Consider the following 24,246-nt stretch of genomic DNA (forward strand, 5'->3'; position numbering starts at 1 on the left):
ACTTTTTTTTGAGGAAATGACATCCTAAAAAGGATGTAATTTGAGCTATAGGAAACCATTACTTAATGCCAGCCACCACACAGCAAATTATGGCTCACAACAAAGATCAGTAAACTAGCCATTATATATACATTGTTTCCTTAATGTGGACTATGTATGACATACAGATAACAATCAAAGCAGGGACAGCAACAAGAGGCAATGACTCGAATGTCCTTACTCTGGTTGAGCGAAAATGAACAAGGTCTTAACACCACGCGTACTTTAGGCTTATAACAGATGAAGCTCACGAAGTTCAGAAGTAGTATAATCAAAGCACATACAGAGCTGTACAAGTATATTTCTCGTAGAGAAGTTCCCGTATCAGCTCAAACACAGAGTTGCTGATAATCGATCATGACAGCTTGTCAATATTGATTGATTGAGTTAGAAGACTTCCAAACTGAATATCAAGCCATTTGCTTGCAATACCTTGAGTGGACAGATAGTGAAGTATGTCCATCACATCGTTCAAACTATTAATGAACACCTTAACTCAACCGATCTCTGTTCTTTTCAATCCCTGGAGAGTATGTTGTCCATGTCCAAAAAGACGTTTTATCTAAAATCTGACTAGAAACATCATGTCAATGTGACCAAGTGTCCATTTCTTTGAGAAAACTGAACAGAGGCAGCACGGATAATTTCAATGAGATGCTCATCCAATGCATCAAACTCTCTTGAGTTACGTAGATGATGATACATAGGGGCTAGATACTCAGCTGCAACTTCAACTAGCTTCCATTGATTGAGGTTAGCAGCCATCTGGATAATTTTTATAGACAAGTACTGACAGGAATCTAAAATGGATACAATCAGTTTAAAACATTTTTCATGCAAGTCTTCTAAGAGCCAGAATTGAGCAAGCGAACATAGTTCCACATAGGGCTCGAGTTCACTTAGCTTTTCCTCCTTACTCAGATTATCCCATAGACAGCCAGATATTGGTCGAGGCAACTCACCAGAATAGAACCAGCTGACTAACTTAACCAAGGAATCCCAACAAACTGGCACCTTGATGGTCAGTGAATGGCTGAAACAAAAGCAGAAAATGTAGTATTAGCCAAACATTTGGGAGAAAAAAGGAGAAAGACATGTAGCAACAGAAATAAAGGATAAACTCCATAGTGTAGTTATTTTTCTTTTCGTAACATTCTACCTTCAGAAGGAAAGAAAAACTACTTCTAAACTTGAGAAAGCGGAATCGGCTGACACTTATTAGAACTAGGTTCAGTAAGAATACCAAACCTAGCATATGCACCAACAGGAGAAAATATTGTCTCAACAATACATAATCATTTCTAGTCAAAAATTTCTTCAGAGCTACAATCATATACTTCACAATCTTTAGCCAAATGATACTTCAGCTGATTCTGCATTAATCTGAACATGTACATGGGGAAATTTTGGAAAGAAAAAAGTATTGTCATAAACTGATTTCATGCAACCCAAGCCAATATATGGGAAGGAATAATCACTCATAAGCACATAATGTAGAAAAGCCGGGAGGAGCACAAGAATTGAGAGCTATGATCATAAATTAACATAATCTTCTGAGCAACCAGTATACAGAAAAGGATATCTTGAGAGATGTTTTACGCTTGCATTTAAACTGCTAAGAAGTCACAAATTCATATTGATCAAGCTATTAAAGTATCTGTACAACCATGAAAAATCCTACGTATTAGCAATCATCCAACTGTGGGGTAAACCATGTTATAACTATGAATCCACATAATGTTAAAGCAACTTATTTGGAATACCTTTCTTGCATTCCTGACTGAAAGAGGGCTCGTAAGTACTCACAACTTGGCCACAGTATAACTTTGTGAACATGCAGGTGTAAAACAGATATGGAGCAATAACTGCAGTCCTGATTACTTGATCCCGAAGTTTCAGCCTCCAAAATAATGTCCCTGATTTGCAAGCGGAAAAGGGCAAAAATTGTCATATCTTAGTCTATACAAAAAGCATAAATTAATATACAACAAAAATATTGCTAAAAGTTAAAACACCTTCAGGTGTCTCTACATAGCTAACACAGTAGAGAAGTCGATGAAAATTCCAACAGCTCATATCAGGAAGTCTTTTAGTATTTATCTATATCTATAAACATACTTCACACATTAAGGATAGATCCAAATGATATCCATTAATAACGTCTGCAGGCTGTCGGCCAGTGATCAGCCTCATGCTAAATAAACTATTATATCTAGATAAAGCTAAAGCAACTCCGTGCATCCACCACAACATAAAGATGAGTTCTGGACGAGAATTTAAGCCAAAAAGACACAAATAAAGTCCCTAAGTCTAACACGACATACAAATACCCAAAATGAATAGTGAAAAAAGGATTCATACGAAAAATTACGTCCAGCTGGCTCAAGAGCAGAGGTAAAGTCAAAGCTTGGGAATGGAGTTCCCCATTTCAGATTGCTTCCACAGAGCAATTGTACTAGAGATTGTAAATTGCAATGTTTGGCTAAAATTTTCAACTTCTTCACAAGGTCTTCTCCAGCTTCAAAGGATCCCGAATAAATATACTCTAATAACTTCGTCAATGACTGGCAATCAACATGAGCTGAGAGGCGAACTTTGGTGATTAACCTATTGCATGAATCTGAGTCCTGCTTAAAAGAAGAATCAAATGCTTTCTCTTTAAGCAATTCTTCAGGAGGTAATAGTGATGGGCATCTAACCAGAAGAATAACACCATGGACACGCACAGGTTCCTGATTTTTAATGATAAGTTCCACATCAGAATGCTCATTGTCAGTAAGGAGCTCCCGAAATTCTCTCCCAAACTTACTTGGAAAACCATATAATCCAAGATGGCGAAGAATATAAGCAGCGTACCATCGTGGTCCGGAGTAAGAATTGTTTATGCAGATCTCCTGGAGATCTCTTATAAAAGCAGCTCGCAAATCCATCTGATTCTGAAAGATGCCACAGCAATTTTCCACATTTATCAATTCAGCAAGAGCCACAAGTCCAAAAAGTAAAAGCATATCTTCACCTTCCCAATCTTCTGGAGAAGGCCAGCAACAAGTCCTTCCACTGAAACCGTTTTGCACATGAGTTGCCACACTAGATCTATTTAGGTGGACAGGATTGTCAAACCACCAACTAATGAAGCTCGACAGAATGTCTATTCCTCCATGCTGAATTAAATGCTTCTGATATTTTGGCAGAGCTGAATAACATGCCAGACTTGTCAAGTTTATGACAAGTCTAAAGTTACTCGGTATTCCAAACTTGTTTCCAGAAGATGTGGCTTTCAAACTATCCAGTAAATATCCCACATAGTCTTTTCCCTTCAGTGCCAGAACTTCAGATAGTATGAATCTTGTTTTGGAAGAAATGTACTTGCTGGGAGAATAAATCATCATAAGGACTGCTCTAGATGCTGGTTCACTCTCTGATGAATGACAAGCATTCCCTTGGGAAATTTGGCGAGAGGTGAGGATCGAGTCCACGAAGGCCAAGCTTTCAAAGACAAAAACAAGCAGAAGCACATGACAGTGATGAGGGAAAATTCTCATGTCAATACACTCGCTAGGAGTTTCTACATTTTTACATGCTGTAAACAAAATAACTTTAATATATATATACCGACACATACACATATATATATGTAGTATGTATGTGGTGTGTGTATGTGTATACATATATAATAAATTTGGAGAAAATTAAAATTGTACCAAGATCTTTGGTTTGATTACCATGCACAAACAACGAGAACATTAAACACGGTCTCATTTCCATGCATCTTTGGGAAGAAATCTTCCATACAATTTGCTGTGAGGCATCCAAGGATATCCCAAACAAACGGTCTCAGTGGAAGAAGAACATCTGTATCAACGACCTCTTCTAACTTGATGATTTGTTCTTGTAGAGATAAGCTTTGTAGAGACTGCTGAGTTGTGTCAGAATTTCCTGTGATAAGTCTAAGAAGAACCCTATCAACTCCTGCCTTCCAAAAATAGAAGTGGTGGTCCCCTTCCCAATGAGTGATCAGAGCTAAACGACATGCCTCGACTAGTATGGACATTTGGCCCTTAGCAAGCTTTCCAGCATCCAAACTCCAGTTACTCATTAAGGTAATAATGGCTTTCACAATAGGCTCACAAGACAATTTAATAATCTTTGAACATCCTTGTTCATTTGTCTGAGCAATTAAAATATATCAATGTAAGCGACACAAAAAAACTTGAGCTCCTAAACAGGATAAAGGATAACAATTTAGTGTCAACTGCTACCATTAAACATTGAGCAAGTCTTAATCCCTCTATCTGGACGGTATACGGGTTTGAACTGTCCAAACTGTCCACCATAATTTTTACAAGACCTTCTCCATCCTCCAAAAGCTTATTAGTTCCATTGCCGCATAGAGCTGCAACCCAAAGTAAGAATGCAATATCATGAGTCTAAGGCTCTACGCCACAGAGAGGAGAAAGGTAAGAAATTTGCAGGATATATAAATACCTAAAGCAGAAAATAGCTGCATAACAGCAACTTTGATGGAGCGGTCAGGGTTGAGCTTGACAGTATCCAAGGTACTAAACAATTTCTTATCAGTCCAAACATGAAACCGAGAAGGAGGCCAACGCCACAAAATTTTACTTAGCAGAGAAGCCATCTCTTGAAAATACTCAGTTGCTTTATTTTCAGTGGAGTATCCTTTTACATTTTCAACTAGATCACCAACCACATTTGTTGATTTTAAGATCTCCCATACCTCTTTCTCTCTTTTAGAAGTCAGATTTGCCAAAATCAAATTCAAGGCCGAGGCACAAGATATGGCGACTCGTAATTCCCGGAAACTTAACAAGGATGACAAAGAATGAATGAGATTGGAAAAGTGAGGCTGCAGCATTGAACTTGGTATCATGCGGACGATCTTAACAGCAACATCTGAGGCCAGTCTCATTGTGGCTTCACTTTTTGATGCTAGAATACTTCCTACAGCTCCAACAATGTCACCAACTGATTCCTGATATGAAAAGAAATAACAGAGGCAGAAAGTTATTCAAATAGGTTGATCCCCGCAAGAGACACAAAACTATACTGCCTCCCAAAAATAAAATAATGAATTTGAAATACTTATAATTATGCTTTTAAAAGGAAAATAAGAGAAAATTAGTGAGAAGGGAAGTATTGGTAGAAGGTTCTTTTTTAAATACCAGTATCCACAAGTTAAAATTAGTGAGAAGGAAAGTATTGGTAGAAGGTTCTTTTTCAAATACCAGTATCCACAAGTTAAAATAATCACAACTATGTGTTTTCATAGGAAAGAAATCAACTATCTGGCATCTAATCTTTTGGTTTCGGTATAAGAGGTTGGGTATCTCAACCGGAGAATTAACGTCAAAGCTCGCTGTTACAAAGGCAACCAAAATTCACCGCTCTTTTTTGTAAATAGAGGTAAATTTTTGGGGAGCAAGGTGATCCGGATGTGCATAGTAGGAGCTTAGTACACTGGGCGGTATTGCCCTTCTGTGTGATTTTCATCACATGGATCTATTATTCCAGTTCAATTTATTCAGGAAGGCTTAAGGTTTCCCAAAATTTTCTTTTGCATAACAAAGGAAAAATCAAAAAGTGCATGAACATGATGCATCTCCAAGTTGCAGTTCATTTCTGTCTCTTGCACGTTCTTATCAACAGATGATAGGTGATCCAAATGACAAAAATACGAGATCAAGTGCTCTCCAAAATTATACAAGATTAGTAAGTGGAAGACGAATTACCTTCACAACTTGGTGTTGTAATGATTCAGCAGATATACTATCAAGAAATGCATCAACTGAACGAACCACAAGTCTTTGTGTCTCAATATCAGAATAGTGCCACTTTTGACCCTTGTCATCGCAACATCTACAAGAAACAACCAACGTAGTAAAGAATAGGATGTGTCATATTTGAATGATTGTCGGCCCAATAGAAACATGCACTTATTATGTCTTCAGTTTTCAATGTCCATAGGAGCAAATGGTGTTTCAAAAATAGCATTTGAGGAACACTGGATAGAGAATATAGGTCTATTGCATATCAAGTGAAAATCATGAGAATGATGCTCACTCTGATTATCGACCCTAAATTCCGCTGTTATTCAAGTCCCTGTTCTAGTGAAGATAGTAGCTAATTCAGCACTGTCCATTTTTCAGATAAATGAAACATAGCTATCAGTTACATCCAAAGGCAAATGGACTTTTTTTGTGAAAAATGTTAAGAGGATTCATATAAACAACCCCAACTACTTTGGTTTGAGAAGAGGTGATTGATTGAACAACTGATAGCAGTAATAAAAAGAGGATAAATTAATTCTATAAAGAAAATGAAGAACAACTCTGATATGCTGTTAAAGTGTGGTGGAAAACAGGACTTGCAATTTCTTCTTCGCCAATGCATCCCGACCTATTTGTCCATTTTGTTCTTTCAATTGAATTCCAAGTAGTGGCAATAGGATGTTGAACCCCTTTCGAATAACTTCTAAAAAAGGGTTCAGCAGCTCCAACAAGCACCTAGGGACCACTAGATGAAGCAATATATGTGAGATTTTGTATCGAACGCATAACATAAGCTAGGACCCTTCAAATTCTGTTTGACCCTGCAAATCCCATTTTCTTTAAGCATATAGAAACCTATGTTTCAAATTTGAATATGCAGTTAACAATGAGAGTCGGCAGGAATCCTTTACACCCATCCAAAAGTCAATTCTGTACTCTTGGTGGATTGTTTAGCTTGGAACAACTCAATGTGCCACATATGCTTACTAGGCTTCAGAATTTAAATTCCTTTAACTTCTTTACTACCATTCGTGCGTCTTTCAAACTTCGTTTACAGCCAAAATTGATTTCCCAAAAGACCGGCTCAACAATATGCAGCTCAGTGCAACATTTCTGTTAGTCAAACAAGCATCTCTTTACAATAACCAGTTGAAAACCACCTGGACAAGTACCACAATATATCAAACTCGCTTCCGAGACCATTGCTCCACCCGGTGACCCCTTACAGTGAGACGTTTTGCAACAAGAGCTGACGAGAAATCCACACAGTGGCGGAGCCAGGAATTTGGCAAAGACTGTGCAACTTTCCTCTCAGTTGCATTAACGGTATGCAAAATTTATGCACAGTCATAATATCTAACAGTTAACCTCATGTATACCACCTAATTTTCCTACAAAGCTTAAGGTGGCTCCGCCCGTTTATGACCAAAAATCTATTGTTCCAGCTTGGAAACTCAGCAGATACAGAACCCATACATCTACCCTTATCCATTTAAACACCACACTTAGGTTCACCAACACATCTCGTGCAGTTGAACCAAAGCTCTAGGAGCTTCACTAAATCTCATAGAAACATCAGAGTCTCAATAATCTTCAAAATTCCCCAATCTCCAATCAATCAATAAACCAAGAACCAATAAATATTGTCATCTACGTCTAATCAGGACCCAACACATTCGAATACTATATGAAATGCTGTAAGAGAAAAACTGTAAGAAAAATATATGAAGTTATGTTTACCTAGTGCCGAGATTGAGAGCATGATAAAGGCGTTGATGAAGAGTCAAGATGTGACCATTAATACCACGACTGTTATCTGCAGCTTGCTTTGAAGAAGACGACGACCTCATTTCTGCAAACTCCAAAAGTTTTTCAATTGAGAAAAAAACACGCAATTTGTTGTGTAGCCGCTCAAATGCACTCTTTCTTCCTATGGGGATGGGGGTTGATCCTTTCCTGTCGAAATCCGACTAAATTTAAATTTACGCTTATTTTAGATATATATATTTCATTTTTTAAACTCCAAAAATTTATCAACACTAAATTTATGCTTATATTAAATATATGTTTCATTTTTTAAACTCGAAAAATTAATCAACACCTTGTTTAAGATGGTTGTTATTGATTGTATAGTTATTTAAATGTCATGTTTGTTTTAACAAGTCTCGTTTTATGTGACAATCAAATATGATTGTATATTACCTTAACATTTTTTTCTTAGTTGTTTATTGAAAATGTTCATATATGTTATCAAATTTTGAGAAAAGCGTAATTTATGGCATTTGTTAAAAGTTTTAGTCATCTATGTTATTTTTGTTTGAAAGACTTATCCATTCATTGTTTATAACTCAAAAAGTTTTGATTTTTATAAAATTATTTTTTACACATGATTAAAATTGTGATTATTTTCTTAAAGAGGAAAGATTTGAATATGTCATCAGACTTTGAAAAAAGATTCATATGTGTCATTCGTTAAAATTTTAACTCATTTATGTCATCTCAGTTAACAAATAGTGTCACGGATGAATATTTTCTCAAATTAAAATGATTAGATGAGCCAAAATTTTATAAAATTATTTTTTACACATGGTTAAAATTGTGATTATTTCTTAAAGAGGAAATATTTGAATATGTCATCAGACTTTGAAAAAAGATTCATATGTGTCATTCGTTAAAATTCTAACTCATTTATGTCATCTCAGTTAACAAATAGTGTCACGGATGAATATTTTCTCAAATTAAAATGATTAGATGAGCCAAACTTTTAACAGATGACACTAGTAAGTTTTTTCTCAAAGTTCGATAATATATTTAAAACTTTTGCTTTCAAAAATTGACAGAATTTATCTAAATATTATACACATTAAAATAATACAACACTATACAGTACATTATGAAATAATAAGTAACAAACCTATAAAAAAAAGTATAAGGTTGTTAAATGTATGTGGGACTTGTAAATATCATTTTAATGTAAATATATTACTAAATAGTTATGGTAAAATAAAGAGTACAATATAGTTTTCAAAATGTAAAAATTACTTATTTTGAAACAAAGGAACTATATAAATTAAATCAATTATTGCAATATCAAGTGGCTGTAGTTTAGTGGTAAGAATTCCACGTTGTGGCCGTGGAGACCTGGGCTCGAATCCCAGCAGCCACATTTTCAATTTTTTTTTGGGGCTAATTTCCAATTGAATTGGGCTTTAAAGTAGCAGCCCTTTTTCACCGAACAGCAACAAAAAGCCCAATCTAATACCTTGTTTAGTGTTAGAATTAATAGCCACGTTAGTGAGCGATCGATCATGTTTTATTGGAAAATTCACCAAACAGTAACAAAAAGCCCAATCTAATACCATGTTTATTAGAATTAATAGCCACGTTAGTGAGCGATCGATCATGTTTTATTGGAAAATTCACCAAACAGCAACAAAAAGCCCAATCTAATACCATGTTTATTAGAATTAATAGCCACGTTAGTGAGCGATCGATCATGTTTTATTGGAAAATTCACCAAACAGCAACAAAAAGCCCAATCTAATACCATGTTTAGTGTTAGAATTAATAGCCACGTTAGTGAGCGATCGATCATGTTTTATTGGAAAATTCACCAAACAGCAACAAAAAGCCCAATCTAATACCATGTTTAGTGTTAGAATTAATAGCCAGTGAGCGATAGATCATGTTTTATTGTGAAATTTTCCCGAAAAAAGATACCAATAACATGGCTAGAGTTCAATTTCAGAAAAAAGTGGAGAATTTCATGGACAAGTGCCTCCTAAAATAGTTTTATCATATTGAGTGACAATTGAGTCAATTGTTCTTTAGTTTGATTTTATTAAAATTTAAACCTCATATTTTGTTCATGAGATTTGAAATTCTAGCATTTTTTAGATAAATTCTAGCATTTTTTAGATTTGTGAATCATTTTTTGCTTTTGGACTTAGATAAAAAAAAAAATTCAAGTTCACTTGTCCAATTCTTTGAATTCCAAACAATATTTCCTAGAGTTATTCTGTGTTTTAATCAAAATATTTGTGTCTAAAAATATTTTCTTTTTAAAATGATTAAATGTTAGTAGTTTTAAAAAATTAATGGCTAATAATTAGAAAAAAGTTATGGAAATACAAAACTTATTTTATTATATTTTTTAAAAAAATTACTATTTAAAGAAACTATAAAAGTCTTTACTCACGCTTATTCGTGAATATATCATTGTACGCAATGTATAAGTCGGATACATCACTTTACGTGATGTATCGAGACGTTGAGTAATATATCCAAAATTGAGACACAATATTTTAAGATATTAAAGAATGTGTTCGAAACTGGGACGTCTTATATCAAAACGTACTCCGATACCACTAAATGTATAAAATTTTATAATTTGATAAACATAAAAATAAAATATGATTAACTCTCAACAGATATTCACATAAAATTATCTAATATTTAATAACATAAGTTAAAAGTGATTATTTTTATTGTTTCTCATAGTATTTTATTGGGAGATTATTTCTTAACTTTGTCCCTCCTTGTTTTTTTGGTCAAATCAACTTTGGCCCTCCTGTTTTTTTATATACAAAAAGTGTGGGGGGTAGGGTAGGGGGGGGGTATTAATCACTATTCATAATCAAATTGAATGATTAGTAAGACTTTCAATCCATAATTATTTCAACTGAATTAAATTAAACACTGACTTTTCAGTTTTCATAGTAATGAATTGTGATGTTTTTGTTTTTTTTACTTTTCAAAATTGATGGTCGTTGAAAAGGAAAAATCCTTTTGTTCATGTGATAATGACATTTTACCTATGTTATTTTATTTTTTAAAATATTTTTATTATTTTTATTTTAATATATTAAAAATCTATTTATTTTAAAATAAAAAACTATTTATAATTTTATTAAAATTATTTTAATCAAAATTTCTGATTATTTAGCATTATTTATTGAAAAAACTCGATCACTATCTTTTTCTTAAAACATTTAAAATAAGAAACTAGTAAAAAATTCTTATGAAATCATAAATTGTTAGGTAAGGTGGATAGGTTAGCACCAACTAATATCTACATCCAACTTATATAATTGATTTTCTCTACAATATTTTCATTTATTTTTAAGGTTTTCGTTCACTTATTATAAAAATTGATTATCATGTATTTAAAATATTATCTGATATTTAAATCTTATTTGATATAGAATAATAAAAATTGTCAAAAGAGTAGTAGAATACGTAAAAAAAATTCTAACTTCGTCTTTTGATTTATCTTATTTTAGTTTCAACACAAATTTGATGTTTCAAATTTTTTCCTTGTTATAAAGATCTTTGATAAAAATAACTTCGGTATATCAACATTAGTAACATATCAACATGAATCGCAATACAATGGTGAGATTTTTTCATCCTTATCTAGAGATTTTAAGTTCAAGCCCTGTTATGAAAAAAAAATCATGTTAGGATCATCATCTTCAAATGAATTTTACAGTGTGCGATCTAAATTTAATTAAACTCTAATATAAACTCTGAACACCAAGTAAAAATTCAAAAAATAATATTAGTAATATTATTTTAGGTGACAATTTATGTTACAATTATTTGTATTTAGCCACTATTTGTCATATAGCCTCAAGAAAACAAAGTACAAGTGAAAAGTGGTCTTTTCCAACACTTTATAAGTCGTTATCCAAATGATGCTTTCAAGTTTTAAAATAAAGTTGTAAAAGTGGCTATGTTTGGTATATAATATTTTTTTACTTGAAAAGTCTAGAATTCTTTCAAGTAAAAATAATTATTTCATTTATTAATCTAGTTCAATAAATATAAATACTTTCTCTATTTTAATGTGATAAAATTTAAATCAGGCATAAATTTGACACATAAAGATTTTAAAAAAAATATAATTTACGATTTTAAATACGTTAATATTGAGACTAAGATTAGTTTTATTTCAAATATAAAATATAGGGGAAAAAAGATAAATATATCGTCGAACTGTCGTAAATCGCATACAGATGCCCTCCGTCATATTTAGCGACATTGATGTCCCTGCCATTCAAAAACTAGAACATATATATCCTTTATACTAACGGACATACACGTGTCATAATCTTATCCATCGACCCGACATCGGATCGATGGATAAAATTGTGTCACGTGTCTCTATTTAATCTTTCGTTAGAGTGAAGGGCATAAATGTTCTAGTTTTTGGACAGCAGGGGCAACAATGTCCCTAAAGTATGATGAAGGTTATCTGCATACCATTAAAGATAGTTCGGGGTGTATTTTTTCATTTTCCCTAAAATATATACTTCCTCCATTTAAAAAAGAATGATCATATTTCTTTTTAAAAAATGACTCATTTTTTTTTTTGACAATACTTTAACTTTAACTTTCCAGGTAGCATATTTAAAACATAACTTTAATAAAATCACAAAATTAAAAAAATTTCTTTATTTTCTTAAATTCCGTTATAATTCAAATTATATCATTAATTTTGAAATGGAAGAAATATTAAAGTAATCGAATATTAAAATAATTATTTATTTTCTCGTCATAATTTTTATGACATGAGATAAGATGCAAGATTTACCTCGAAATTTGAAGAAATCTTGGATATGGAGTAAAATTATTCCATAGCACGTTGATTTAAGCTTATTGTAATTAATTAAATAAATAAATAATAGCAGCACATGTCATTTTTATATTTTATTCATTTCAGATATTTCCAAGAACCATCCTCCTCAAATTATGGTATTTTTATCTTTTCTTTGTAATTTTGTTTATGGATTATCCCTTATATTCTATCATAAAATAATAAAAATAAAGTCACATCCAATTTTTTTTTTGACTAAATATCCACATTTCAACTCCTCATTTGCTCAAAAATACTAAGCAAGAACCCCACCATTATTAATGTAATTTATCCTATAGTTTGATTTTGATATGTGATTGTTCATATCCACATATACTATGAATTATTGTGACATCAATAACTTAAATTGATAGAACCTTAATCATATTATTACTTCTATGGGTGTAATGAAAAAAAAAATATGCTTATATTTTTTGTGTTTAATTCTATTTGTCTATTACTAATTATTGTACTTTAAAAAGAATTTGAATGATTTGCACTCAAATAGCCTTGATGAAGTAAAAAGTTATTTCTTTAATTCAATTTGTTAAAATCATAACTTTAGATGAAATAAGATTATCATATTTTTAATTATAATTTAGTTTTTTCTCTCGAAATTTTACTATATAAAAAGATTTTAACGATAAAATTAAATATAAGGATAATATTTATTTAGTGTAAATTTTATATCATAAATTGAGGTAAAATTACGATAAGTATAAATTAAAAGAGGATATATAGGAAGAAGGAGGACGAAGTTCGATATTTTTGTATATGATTGATCATATCCACATATTATTAATACTATTATATGAATGATTCAAGTTAGTTTGAATCTTCCTTAATTATGCTAATTGAAACTCATATACATCACTTGTATGGGATGTATGGAAAAAATTAACATTTGTTTCTTATTATACATTAGTTCTCATCATATCACTCAAAATATGATTCTTTGTTATAATTTATATCAGGCATAATAAATAAACAAACGTGATTCTTAGACGTCAATGATCCTTAATTTTTGGTGTATACAAGTAGACACTTAAATTTGTATAGAATTGAAAAAAATATATTTATTCGTCCTACATGGGCTCTACATAACAAATTTATATCCTACGTGGCATACTATATGTATTATGTCACGTAAGACACGTGTGTCTACTTGTTCAATTATATACAAATTTAAGAGTCTACTTGTGCACGTTCAAAATTGGAGGACATAGTTGTTCGCTGAAACTTCATGTTTATTGTATTATGCTTTTATATTAGTATGTTTCGAGTAGTGAAAACAGTTATCGTATACGATTTTCATCATATCTCTCAAAATGTAATTCGTTATTATGATTTATATATACAATTTTCATCATATTTATTGTCATAAAAGTTATTTATTTATTAAAATTTATATAAATACGAAATGATTTATGCACCGAATTATCGGTTGGCATTTCTAATCTACTAGTATCCCATTCATCACTACACTATACTACTACTATGCTATGCTTAGCTTCAACTAAACTCCACAATATTCACAACCCCCTCGCTAAACCCTAGCTAGCTTAGCTTAGCTTTTTTTCTGAAAACTCCCGGGGTTCTATACAAATGGTACCTCTCCTTTCTTCTTTCAACTGCAGAATTTGATTTTACTACAAGTTTGTTTTTGGGTTTTTTTTCTTTGTTTTTTTCACCAATTAAATCCATGGCTTCAGCTTGTATAAACAACGTCGGGGTGTCGCCGGAGAATTTTCTCGATTGTTCTCCGACCAAGTACAAGTCATATGGTTGGTTGAGTCCTAGAATATCAACAGCTGTGGATAATCCGGAAGTAATAATAGATCCGGAAGTTTCCGTCAATGAAATGGTGGATTTCGAGTTCCGACTTGAAGATCCGGTGAATATGTTACCGGCGGATGAGCTTTTTTCTGATGGAAAATTAATGCCTCTGCAACTCCCGACGGTTCGTCCGGCGGCTGTATCTACGTCTGCCGGTGTAAGGTCGCCGGAGACGCCGAAACTTCGTATGAGAAATAATGAGATTTCTCGTAAGGACCCGTATCTGTTCTCTCCGAAAGCTCCAAGGTGTTCTAGTCGATGGAGAGAGATTCTAGGGTTGAAGAAATTGCAAAATGACAAGCACGAAGCTACAAAAAATTGCTCCAATGCTCATAAATCTCTGAAGAATTTCCTCAATCGCAGCTCGAAATCATCCACCAATGATTCGACTCTTCATCTTCCTTTGCTCAATAAGGACTCTGATAACGAGTCCATATCAATTTCTAGTTCCCGTTTATCTCTTTCATCGTCTTCCTCTTCCGGCCATGAACACGATGATCTTCCTAGACTTTCTCTTGATTCTGATAAACCAACTACTCAAACAAACCACAATAGCAATCCTAATCCCCCTAGAATCCGATTAGTGAAACATAGAGCTTTGTCGTCGGAAAATCCAGTCCCTACTCGATTAGCTGGAAGCCCAATAAACAAACCACCAGCTGATTCTACTCTCCGGGGACTCTCCATTGATGATAGTCCTCGCATGAATTCTTCAGGGAAGATAATTTTTCACAACTTAGGAAGAAGCTCAAGTAGTCCAAGCAGCTTCAATGGTGCACCAAGGTACAAACATGGAGGTGGGGTGGAAAGGTCCTATTCAGCTAATGTTCGTGTTACTACAGTTCTGAATGTTCCCGTTTGCAGCTCTCTTCGAGGTTCTTCAAAATCTGGAGTTTTTGGGTTTCCCCTGTTTTCTTCTGCTACTGTAAACAAGAAACACCATTGTAACAGCAACACTGCAACAGGCCATAGAATGAAGTAAATGGTAATCAAATCCTCAATTTCAATTATTTTTTTTTCTGGTTTTTACAAATCTTAGAAGATTATGTAAATATGCATGGAATTAATTAACTAATCTTGTTTACATGTTCTTGCTTCTTTGTTTAGTTAACCCTAAATCTATGTTGAAATCATTTTCCAATTAATCTCTCGGCTCCTAATTATCGTTTAAGTTTGATCGAAAATTTATTCATATAATAATTTTTTTTAAATAAAATTTATATATTTATACTTTACCTAAAAGTACTAGACTCACAATAATAAATAATTCATAATATTTAAAGAATATAAAAAAAATTATGATCAAAGATAAATTTATTAAAATTTCATAATTTAAAACAGAGAATATTTCATAACGAATTGCTTTTTTCCACTCGATATCCTTTTACCTCACATTAGAATTTCGATTAAATTTGAATTGCATAAGAGGTAACATTTTCAATTGATGAATCGTCTTTTTCAACTCGATATTCTTTTGAGTCTACGTTAAAATTTTGAATAAATTTGAATTACGTATCACCTATTTGGAGGTGAAATTTTCAATAAAATTTTCAAATTTGAACTCATAAAACTCTGATTAAAAATAAAATATTATATCAATATACGATAACTAATCTAGATATTTTATGATAAATAGTTGAAAAGTTCCTTTGTAGTTTTTGTTGTATCCAATATTCGTTATTATATTAAAGTTAATGTTGAATGATAAAATGTTCTAATAATTCGAATTTAATAAATCTAAGATAAAAAAAAAGTAATTATTAACTTTATTACGATATAACTTTTGGGTTAAACTGAAAGAATTGTGTGATTGAATAACTTTTAGAAAAAGTAGAATAATTTATTTTTCTTTTAGTATAATGATGGTGTTGGGTTTGAATCAGTGTGAACTGCAAAAGCACGTGTTTATGTTGTTGCTTTGAGAACTGTGGCAATGCATGAGTTTTGGCATCTTTCTCTGCCATTTTGTTTATTAAAGTTTGAACAATTTTCGAACTAAAATTTATATATTTATAAATTATAAAATTTAAAAAATATTTAAAAATTGTAAATTAAGACAAAGAAGTATTACTTATATAGCTGGTTGAGAGAAATATTGTAATATATGCACTCTATAAGTAATATTATAAAATGCTCACTTGATACAATAAATATATACGACGATAAAGTAATTTTCGAGATAAATTATCGATTCTATTAATCCGTTTGTACGCACTAAATATATTTCAATAATCAGAGCTCTTTTTTTTAAAAAAAAATTTCTTTGCATGATTGATGTTTTTTTTCTTTAATCATAATTGATTTATTCATGTGATGTTTGTTATACATACGGTCCATTATGATAAATGATCACTGTATAAAATGTAGTGGCCAACGTACTTGCAACTGTAAAATAAATAATGTGTTGGACCATTTGGTTTTTTTTTCGATTTAGAAATAACTGCTTGTCGTTTCTGTGCAATAAATAAACTGTCAATTCAAATAAATAGTTAGAGTGTTTTTAAATTCAAGCTTTGAATAAGAAACACGTTAAAAGATATAGATGTTAAACATCAAATGGAAAAGAATAATATGTCCGGAATAAGACATATGGAGGTTATACGGTTAACTTTTAACTTGAATCGTCTCAAATTCGATAACCCTCGCTTATAATCTATTTGGGTCGACTCATCGTACCAGACGGAGCTAATTTATCTAGTACAGTTGATCTTTTTTTATGTGTAATTTGTAAGCTATTGTAAGTTTTTGATGAATCGTAATTTAAGGGGCGGGGTGGGGGGTGGGGGTTGATAAATCAAGAATTATGATTAATCTGTGTGGTTAATAATCTCTACAAACCAACAAACACAAAATTTAAAGTTTGTGCAGTTCAAAGTCTCAGTTAGACAGCTATAGCTAAGGTGTCTTCATATGATTTTTTTGAATTTTTTATATTTATAATCATGATATTCAAATCAGCTTTCGCACGGTTTAATTAATTCCATGAGATACAATGTCATCTCCCGTCAACAATAGTTACTGATGAAAAAAATCACGATAAGGTTCATATGACTTTATGAATCTGCTTCTTTTGTTTTTTTCCTATATAGTGACTACACACAGTGAACTGAACTGTCTTTGGCTCTTTCTTGCTGTTATCAATTGTAAAATTAGATTATGATGAGCTATAGGGGACAAAAGCAGCAACAAGAGGTTGCAAAGAACACACTATAGTATTAAATTGAATATTTTCTTTCTTATGATATATGGCGTTGGTTCGCTCGATCCCCAATCTCTTGAGTTAAAATATTCAAAAACTATAATTTTTCATGTGTAAAATGTCGGTAGACTTAATAATGCTAACATCACTTCATCTCCTTCTTCAAATCGCACTTTTTTCCATTTCTATTTACCCAGTTCATATCTTTGTTTCGTGTGTTCCTGGGAGGAATTCGATCTCGGAATACCACCTAAATAACTACGGCCAGAGAGTCAAATAGGTCGGGAAGAAAGAGTCTGTGGAAAGTACTAAGTATTTACTTTTTAACTTCAAATGGTTGGTTCAACTCAAAATCAATAGTCACGTACGGTAGTGCTGTACATGCATGTGATAATCCTTTTTTAAAAAAAAAAAAATTCTAAATTGATTGCGTCTTTTCCATCACCTTATATGCCTCGTCATTACCTTAACTCTAACGACTCATTTTAAAGTCGTGTAGGTCAAGGACGAAAGCTAATAATATCACTAGTGAACTGAGTTGTTATATAAAAGTAGGAATTCCTTAGTAATAGCTTACAACAAATTGTCAAATAAGAATATTTATGACAGTTTATTTCTGGTTTCTGGTACAGTTTATAATCCGAGTCAAGTATAATGAGTATTTTGTGATACACGTTCTATATGTCATTTTACTATAAGCGACAGAGAACTTCAGAACATTTTGCAGCAGCAGCCAAGCCACTAATGATAGCCCCTTCAACATTTGGACTAACACAAAAGTCTCCGCATACTGCAAGCCTTTTCTTCGCGTCCCAAAGGCATTTTTCATTTTCTGCTACGCTTATTGCTGGGAAAGCACTGCCCCTGACGAATTCACAAGCGATAGTGATGATAGATATGACGTGAAATACACATACAGCAACAAGCAAGAAGAAGGGAATACATGTCTAAGTACTTCATCCACTAACATGACTACACAACTGCCATCTGAGACTGATATGATTCCAAGACACAATTTTAGCTCAAACATTTGTTTCTTTTTCTTTCTTCCCTTTGGAATAATGGTTGTGCCCGATTGCCCGGGCTAGAATGAGTACTTATACAGGCTCTACCTATCCATCGTGTACATACATCTTCCTATTAATATAGATATCGAGTAACAGTATGATTTTTTTGGTAACCTGAGGCACTGTTTTAACACTATATCTCCACTAGAAATGTTGTTGTCTGGTAAATTTATAAGTGTGATTTTTGTCTATTTCAAAATAAGGAACGCATGCAGCTAGCTAAATGCGAAACTGAGATGAGCAGCTGTATATGTTAGATACTGACCATCGATGAGCTTTCTTAAAGAATGCCTGAGATATACTGAGCTTTGTGCTTTGAAATTCTTGAAATAGTTCTTCAGCTACTTTCATTAATGTTGCACTGGAAGGCTTCTGAAGTCCTGTCTGGGCAATAACATCCTGAGCATACTCCGCCGTGGAATGCAGCACCCAGCGTTCACTTCATTGGGGGAAAGAAAAGAACAACATAATCAAATACAGCAATAAATATAGGTGAAATTCTACAAATACGATGGTCAGTTTACTCGCAATATTCATCTACTGCATTTCTCTTTTTCTTTTTTGTTGTCAGCCACACAATATTGATATGCTCACAAACAATATAAACATATACCTATTGCGTGAACGCCCTGGTTTGCTGCTGTCACAGAATGCTCGATGTAGAACTTTTGAGCTGTTGAATGAGAATCCTCGTATTGGTATCTCAAATATCGTAGGAAGAGAGACATATTCCATCAGGAAATTTCAGGTATGATAGCCATTAAGACAAGTTCTTATCAACAGTATTAGCTAGTAGGCTAAGTACAAAGCAATCCGTGGTTACAGAGCACATCTTACCTCTGTCAAAGGCTCTTCAAACGCCAACATGAGAGCAAAACAAGGGTTAACAGGAATTTCCATCATCTTCAACGATATTTCCGGAAATTTTTCCATGTCTACATAAAAGAAGCAAGATGTAATACATAATGTTGCTAACTTATCTAGATTGAAGGAAGGTTACATATCTTTACTGGGAAAAAAAATTAGACATGATACAATAATTGTCCGGTTAAATGCAGACCTTGTTAACTTATCAAAGGATGCCAATATTATTAAAGCAAAACAGCAAGGAACAAACCAAGAACAGTCCATATGAAAAGATGCATGTCAATATGAGCTTAATGTATAAAAGAACAGATAGGATGCTGAGACGTTGTACGTGGCGAGGTTTATGTACCACAGTACCAGTGACAACACAAAAGCAAGGAGTAAAGACGATTAAATATAAACAAATTCAGTCAAATACAATCATCACAAAGATGTAGCGGCAACTTGATACGATGGCCTCCAACATCTCCAAGCATATGAGACACTTTTGGAAAAAAAAAAGGCTATTATTTGAGTACATTGTATAATATTAGACTCTCATATTTTCAGACACCAAATATGAAATCTCATATTATCCCTTCTTGACCACAGTTGACAAAACATGCACTTGATCTTTTACAAGTCTATTTAAACTTTGCTTACTGGAGCCAGAACCATTAAAAAAAGGAAAGTCCACGCCAGCGATTGTCAAAGTGAACAACTGGCTGGAAGTAGTAGGTGACATATCTCACAAAACAGCAACATATTTTATTATGTAAGTCTTGAAAAAATGCAACTGTAATCACAGAACCATAAAGGTCAACCCAATGAAATTATTAACCAACAAAAGAATGTAGAAATATCTCTTACCAATAGGTACAGGTTTCCCTGTTACATTAGTGAACCTTTGTGAAAATGTACTTTTATCTGATGTCACCACTCCCTTAAAGTAACCAAGACTTTCACCATTTAAACCCGTCAATGACCATGAATCTTCATTATCCAACCACTCCAACCTCCCAACGCCTACCCCAAACCTACTTTGAACTCCTACATAGTTCAAACAGAAAAAAAAAGTAAATCTCGTGTAATAGTTCATCTTAGAGAAGAAACATTTCAATGAATGAAATTCAGCAATACTAGTCGCATACCAGGCTCCTGGCATAACGATTTACAAATTGAATTCATTCCAGGAACACCGACATATTTCTTCTCCAAACCTTCCTGAATTAAAGTACGAGTAAGCAACAATACTACCAGTAAAAGCTCATACTATATGCATGTGACCCTGTGGCGAAGTGCTAATACTAAATTGTACGGCAGTAAGATGCAAATTTTCAATAGAGGAAACTACTTTTATCATTTTCCGATATTGTACCTAAGTTGTTCCCTTAACACTATATACGAAATGCAGACGCTTAACTAAGACGCCTGACACTCCTGTGTACGAGGTGAGCAAGGAATGAGAATCCTTTGGGACATCAGCCAAGAACACAACATATTTCTTGATCTCAATACCATTTACTTAGAACTTTCCAACATAAACCACTTACACATTGAATAATCCCTTAGTTACAACATGTGCATAAAAGCTTCCTCTAGTGAATGAATTGAATAAATAAATGTATACATATAGGCTATAAGAATCCACATGAATGGTCAAAAAAAACGTGTACATACAAACACCCTTTCTTTTTTGGTCTTATATATAAACAATGTGAACACAACCTACCAACCACTCCATCAAAAACACATTTTGAAAAACAGTACTCCTAATAAACAAAAAAAAAGTAAAAGAAAGCAGGCTGAACACAATCTACAAAAAAATAGTCCTTAATATATTAGCAAATGAAAACAGTCAGCATATTCCAGAAGAACATACAGAGAACACAAAACAAAACTACTAGAAACAGTAAAAAAAACAAACAAACAAGTAACCTGTTCAATATCAAGAAATTGCTTAGAATCACAATCAAAAGTAGCAAACTTTTCTTTCCATTCTGCAACAAGTCCTTTTGATTGCCACTCACAAATAAGTCTCAACACATCAGGATTCTTAGCTGAGAAATAAGGAACCCCATGATCAAAATGCAGCTCCCTTCCATCTTCTGTCATTTCTCTAATTCAAGATTCAATTTTTAAGAAACCCCATTACATAATTCATGAAAAAAAAATTCCACAAATAAAAAAAACCCCAATACCTTCTTTGAGACATACGGCCACCTGGGCCTCTTCCAGATTCAAAAAGGGTTACTGAAACTCCATTCTTGGCTAAAGTAGATGCACAAACAGCTCCTGAAACTGAGGAAAAAGAACCCCTTTTGATCAGTTTACAGTAAAAAATTCACAATTTTGGTTTAGTGGGGGTAGGGGGTGGGGTCTGTGCTTACTTCCACTACCAATTACAGCAACTTTAGCAGCAACATTTGCCATTGTTATTCTCTTCCAACTCAAAGGGAAGAAAGAGGAATTTTTTTGATGTTTAGAAATTTATTACTATTTTATTAGTTTTTATTAGAGAAATAAGTGATTGTTATTTATCCACATCCATATATTAGGAAAAAAACTTTATTATGATTAAGAGTTATTTTGCTCAAATTTTTTAAAATATTGTTTGATAAAAGTGTTATATTCTTCAAATATTAGAATGTTGTAATAATCATATATTAGGAAAAAGACTTTGTTATGTTAGGAGTCATTTTATTTATTTATTTTTAAATGTTTTTTTAATATGTGTTATATTTTTCAAGTATTAGAATATTGTGATATGTATTATTATCTATATTGATGTTGAAATCTTTAGAAATATTTATTTTTTGAACGATTCGATATATAGTATGATAGTTGGTGGTGAGACAAAGGTATGTTGATTTTCTTTTTTTGTTTTTTAATATTTGAATCAATAACTTTTTTTCGCGTTAAATTACAAGTTTGAATTTGATAATGTTATAAGGAATCTTTATTTTATTCTCGAAGTCATAAATTAAATGATACACACACAATTTTCAATATTAATTCATATAAAATTAGTATGATTGGAAATTAATATTATATTTATCCACATTCGATGTTTTTCTATTTAAAATTATATAAAATTAAATAAAAAATTTAGAGAAAAATCTAATAAAAAATCAAATAATTAATTTGAACTAATGACTTTGTTCTATTCTATCTTAATTGTCATAATTTTATTATATAGTCAAAATAACTTGGCAAGAAATTTCAAAATTCTTTGATTTGGCCAAAAATAAATCCACTACTTTGAAATTCTTGATTCAAAAATGTCAAATTACGTACATGCAAAAATTAAAAACTTTTTTATGTCACATTGGTCATTAATATTCCCATTAATTGGTCTTTTATGAAATTGTAATTGTTGACAATTAACTCTTTTGGAATAATGCGATCAAATGGCTGCTTATAATTTTCTTAAAATATAATTTTATCAGTCAACTCCCAATATTTTAATTTTAATCAACTTGCTTACTTTTTTGAAATTTATAAATTCAAAATTCACACACAATTCACTTTTCAGATATGGATATATTTTTTTTCTACAGACAATATTCTTGATCAAATATTATATATTATAATATAATAAGAAGTATAAGCTAGAACAGTAACTATTGACTTTTTAAAAAAGTTTCAAATTTGACTGAAAAACTTTTACCCAATGTTTAATATCGTATTAAAGCTTAACTAAATTGAATTTATTTAATTTAGGAATTTATTCGAAAAGAATATTTTGTATTATAATTGTATTTTTCATATTGAGAATTTTAATTCAAAGTCTCTGAAAAAGAAGCCGTTTACTCATTACTCTATTTTCTTTTTCATATTTCAAAAATAATTACATAAATTTTAAGTTCTAAAATATCACAGCGACAACTCGTATAAAGTCTAATCTAAAAATTAAAATATTTATTTTATTAAGTATAGATAATTTTTTTGACATTTTTTAAATAGAATTTTGTTAAGTTAGTTGTCCATGGGGTCCCAGACACGTGTTCGCACCAAATAAAACATTTGACAATGCCACACCAACATCAATAGTCATTTGTTATCTCCTATAATTAAAAACACAATAATAATCAAATAAAAGTATTGGTAAAAAATGATAAATATTTTAAAAAAATAATTAAAATAAAATAATAATCAAATAAAAATACCAGATAATTAATAATTAAATAAAAGACAAATTCAAGATATAAAATTTACATTTTACAGCACTTATAAATAAGTGAGATTACTTTCTTATTTTAAATTCTTAAGTGGTAAAATTAAATAATATTTTAGTTTTATATTTAGTGGGTAAAATTCATCACCTAAAGCAACAATTAAATTTGAATTGCACACTATCTATCTTATTTAGCTATCGTAATAATATTTTCTTCATATTTAAATTTTGAATTAAATCTCCTCACACAATCATATCAATTAAAACGTAGTTAAGAAGTAAGGTTATAAAAACAATAATTTATTTAATTTTATAAGATAAAAAATGTATTGCATGCATTATTTCTCTTCACCGACTTCACTTGTATAAATAGAGTACGAATAGATAAAAATAAGATTGTGTACACTTCCTTCGTCTCATTTTACGTGATACCATTTCCTTTTTAGTCAGTCTAAAAGAAATATCACGTTTTCTTATATAATAAGTATTTAAAAATACAATTTCTCTTTTATCCTTATTAATTCCATTTAAATACTCTAATATATTTATAAGGAAAGAGAAAAATAAATTTATTTTTTTAAAGAGTAATTTAATAAATATTTTAAATTTTCATTATTTCTTAAATTACGTATCAAATTAAATTATATAAAATAAAA

General features: G+C 31.7%; 3 protein-coding genes and 1 non-coding gene across 6 annotated transcripts; 2 read left to right on the forward strand and 2 right to left on the reverse strand.

Moving 5' to 3' along the window:
• Window positions 1-106: 106 nt before the first annotated feature.
• Window positions 107-7,796, reverse strand: LOC101268724 (BTB/POZ domain-containing protein At1g04390). Of its 3 annotated transcripts, XM_010328923.4 has the most exons (10): window positions 7,569-7,793; window positions 5,790-5,916; window positions 4,525-5,032; window positions 4,299-4,432; window positions 3,762-4,207; window positions 3,056-3,525; window positions 2,896-2,975; window positions 2,401-2,771; window positions 1,803-1,955; window positions 107-1,072 (listed from the first exon to the last, which is right to left on the reverse strand). In XM_010328923.4, the coding sequence occupies exons 1-10, from the start codon at window positions 7,676-7,678 to the stop codon at window positions 622-624; spliced, it is 2,850 nt and encodes a 949-aa protein (XP_010327225.1). In that variant the 5' UTR covers window positions 7,679-7,793; the 3' UTR covers window positions 107-621. The 3 variants fall into 3 exon arrangements, with proteins under 3 accessions (XP_010327225.1, XP_069146571.1, XP_010327224.1); XM_069290470.1 differs by having other exon boundaries at window positions 2,411-3,525; window positions 7,569-7,796; XM_010328922.4 differs by having other exon boundaries at window positions 2,401-3,525; window positions 7,569-7,795.
• Window positions 7,797-8,922: 1,126 nt separating this feature from the next.
• Window positions 8,923-8,994, forward strand: TRNAH-GUG (transfer RNA histidin (anticodon GUG)). The gene has a single exon. It is a non-coding gene; the product is annotated as a tRNA-His (tRNA).
• A 4,915-nt stretch (window positions 8,995-13,909) lies between these two features.
• Window positions 13,910-15,385, forward strand: LOC101244039 (uncharacterized). The gene has a single exon (XM_004248307.5). The coding sequence runs from the start codon at window positions 14,168-14,170 to the stop codon at window positions 15,281-15,283; it is 1,116 nt and encodes a 371-aa protein (XP_004248355.1). The 5' UTR covers window positions 13,910-14,167; the 3' UTR covers window positions 15,284-15,385.
• Window positions 15,386-18,022: 2,637 nt separating this feature from the next.
• Window positions 18,023-22,036, reverse strand: LOC101259984 (uncharacterized). The gene is made up of 9 exons (XM_010328921.4): window positions 21,804-22,036; window positions 21,615-21,714; window positions 21,352-21,532; window positions 20,565-20,637; window positions 20,284-20,463; window positions 19,405-19,502; window positions 19,181-19,269; window positions 18,833-19,006; window positions 18,023-18,364 (listed from the first exon to the last, which is right to left on the reverse strand). The coding sequence occupies exons 1-9, from the start codon at window positions 21,844-21,846 to the stop codon at window positions 18,193-18,195; spliced, it is 1,110 nt and encodes a 369-aa protein (XP_010327223.1). The 5' UTR covers window positions 21,847-22,036; the 3' UTR covers window positions 18,023-18,192.
• Window positions 22,037-24,246: the final 2,210 nt, after the last annotated feature.

This window comes from Solanum lycopersicum, chromosome 10, assembly GCF_036512215.1.
Source record: "Solanum lycopersicum chromosome 10, SLM_r2.1".
Taxonomy (NCBI): domain Eukaryota; kingdom Viridiplantae; phylum Streptophyta; class Magnoliopsida; order Solanales; family Solanaceae; genus Solanum; species Solanum lycopersicum.

Bases quoted from the DNA above. Each gene is read 5' to 3' on its own strand.
- LOC101259984 (XM_010328921.4), bottom strand. From the start codon at position 21,846: ATGGCAAATGTTGCTGCTAAAGTTGCTGTAATTGGTAGTGGAA. The intron at 19,270-19,404 runs GTAAGATGTGCT...ACGATATTTGAG, and splicing joins TTGAAGAGCCTTTGACAGAG to ATACCAATACGAGGATTCTC. The intron at 19,007-19,180 runs GTATATGTTTAT...CCCCCAATGAAG, and splicing joins CCAGGGCGTTCACGCAATAG to TGAACGCTGGGTGCTGCATT.
- LOC101268724 (XM_010328922.4), bottom strand. From the start codon at position 7,678: ATGAGGTCGTCGTCTTCTTCAAAGCAAGCTGCAGATAACAGTCGTGGT. The intron at 4,433-4,524 runs GTATTTATATAT...TTTGGGTTGCAG, and splicing joins GCAGCTATTTTCTGCTTTAG to CTCTATGCGGCAATGGAACT. The intron at 1,073-1,802 runs GTATTCCAAATA...CTTTTGTTTCAG, and splicing joins CAGTCAGGAATGCAAGAAAG to CCATTCACTGACCATCAAGG.
- LOC101244039 (XM_004248307.5), top strand. From the start codon at position 14,168: ATGGCTTCAGCTTGTATAAACAACGTCGGGGTGTCGCCGGAGAATTTT.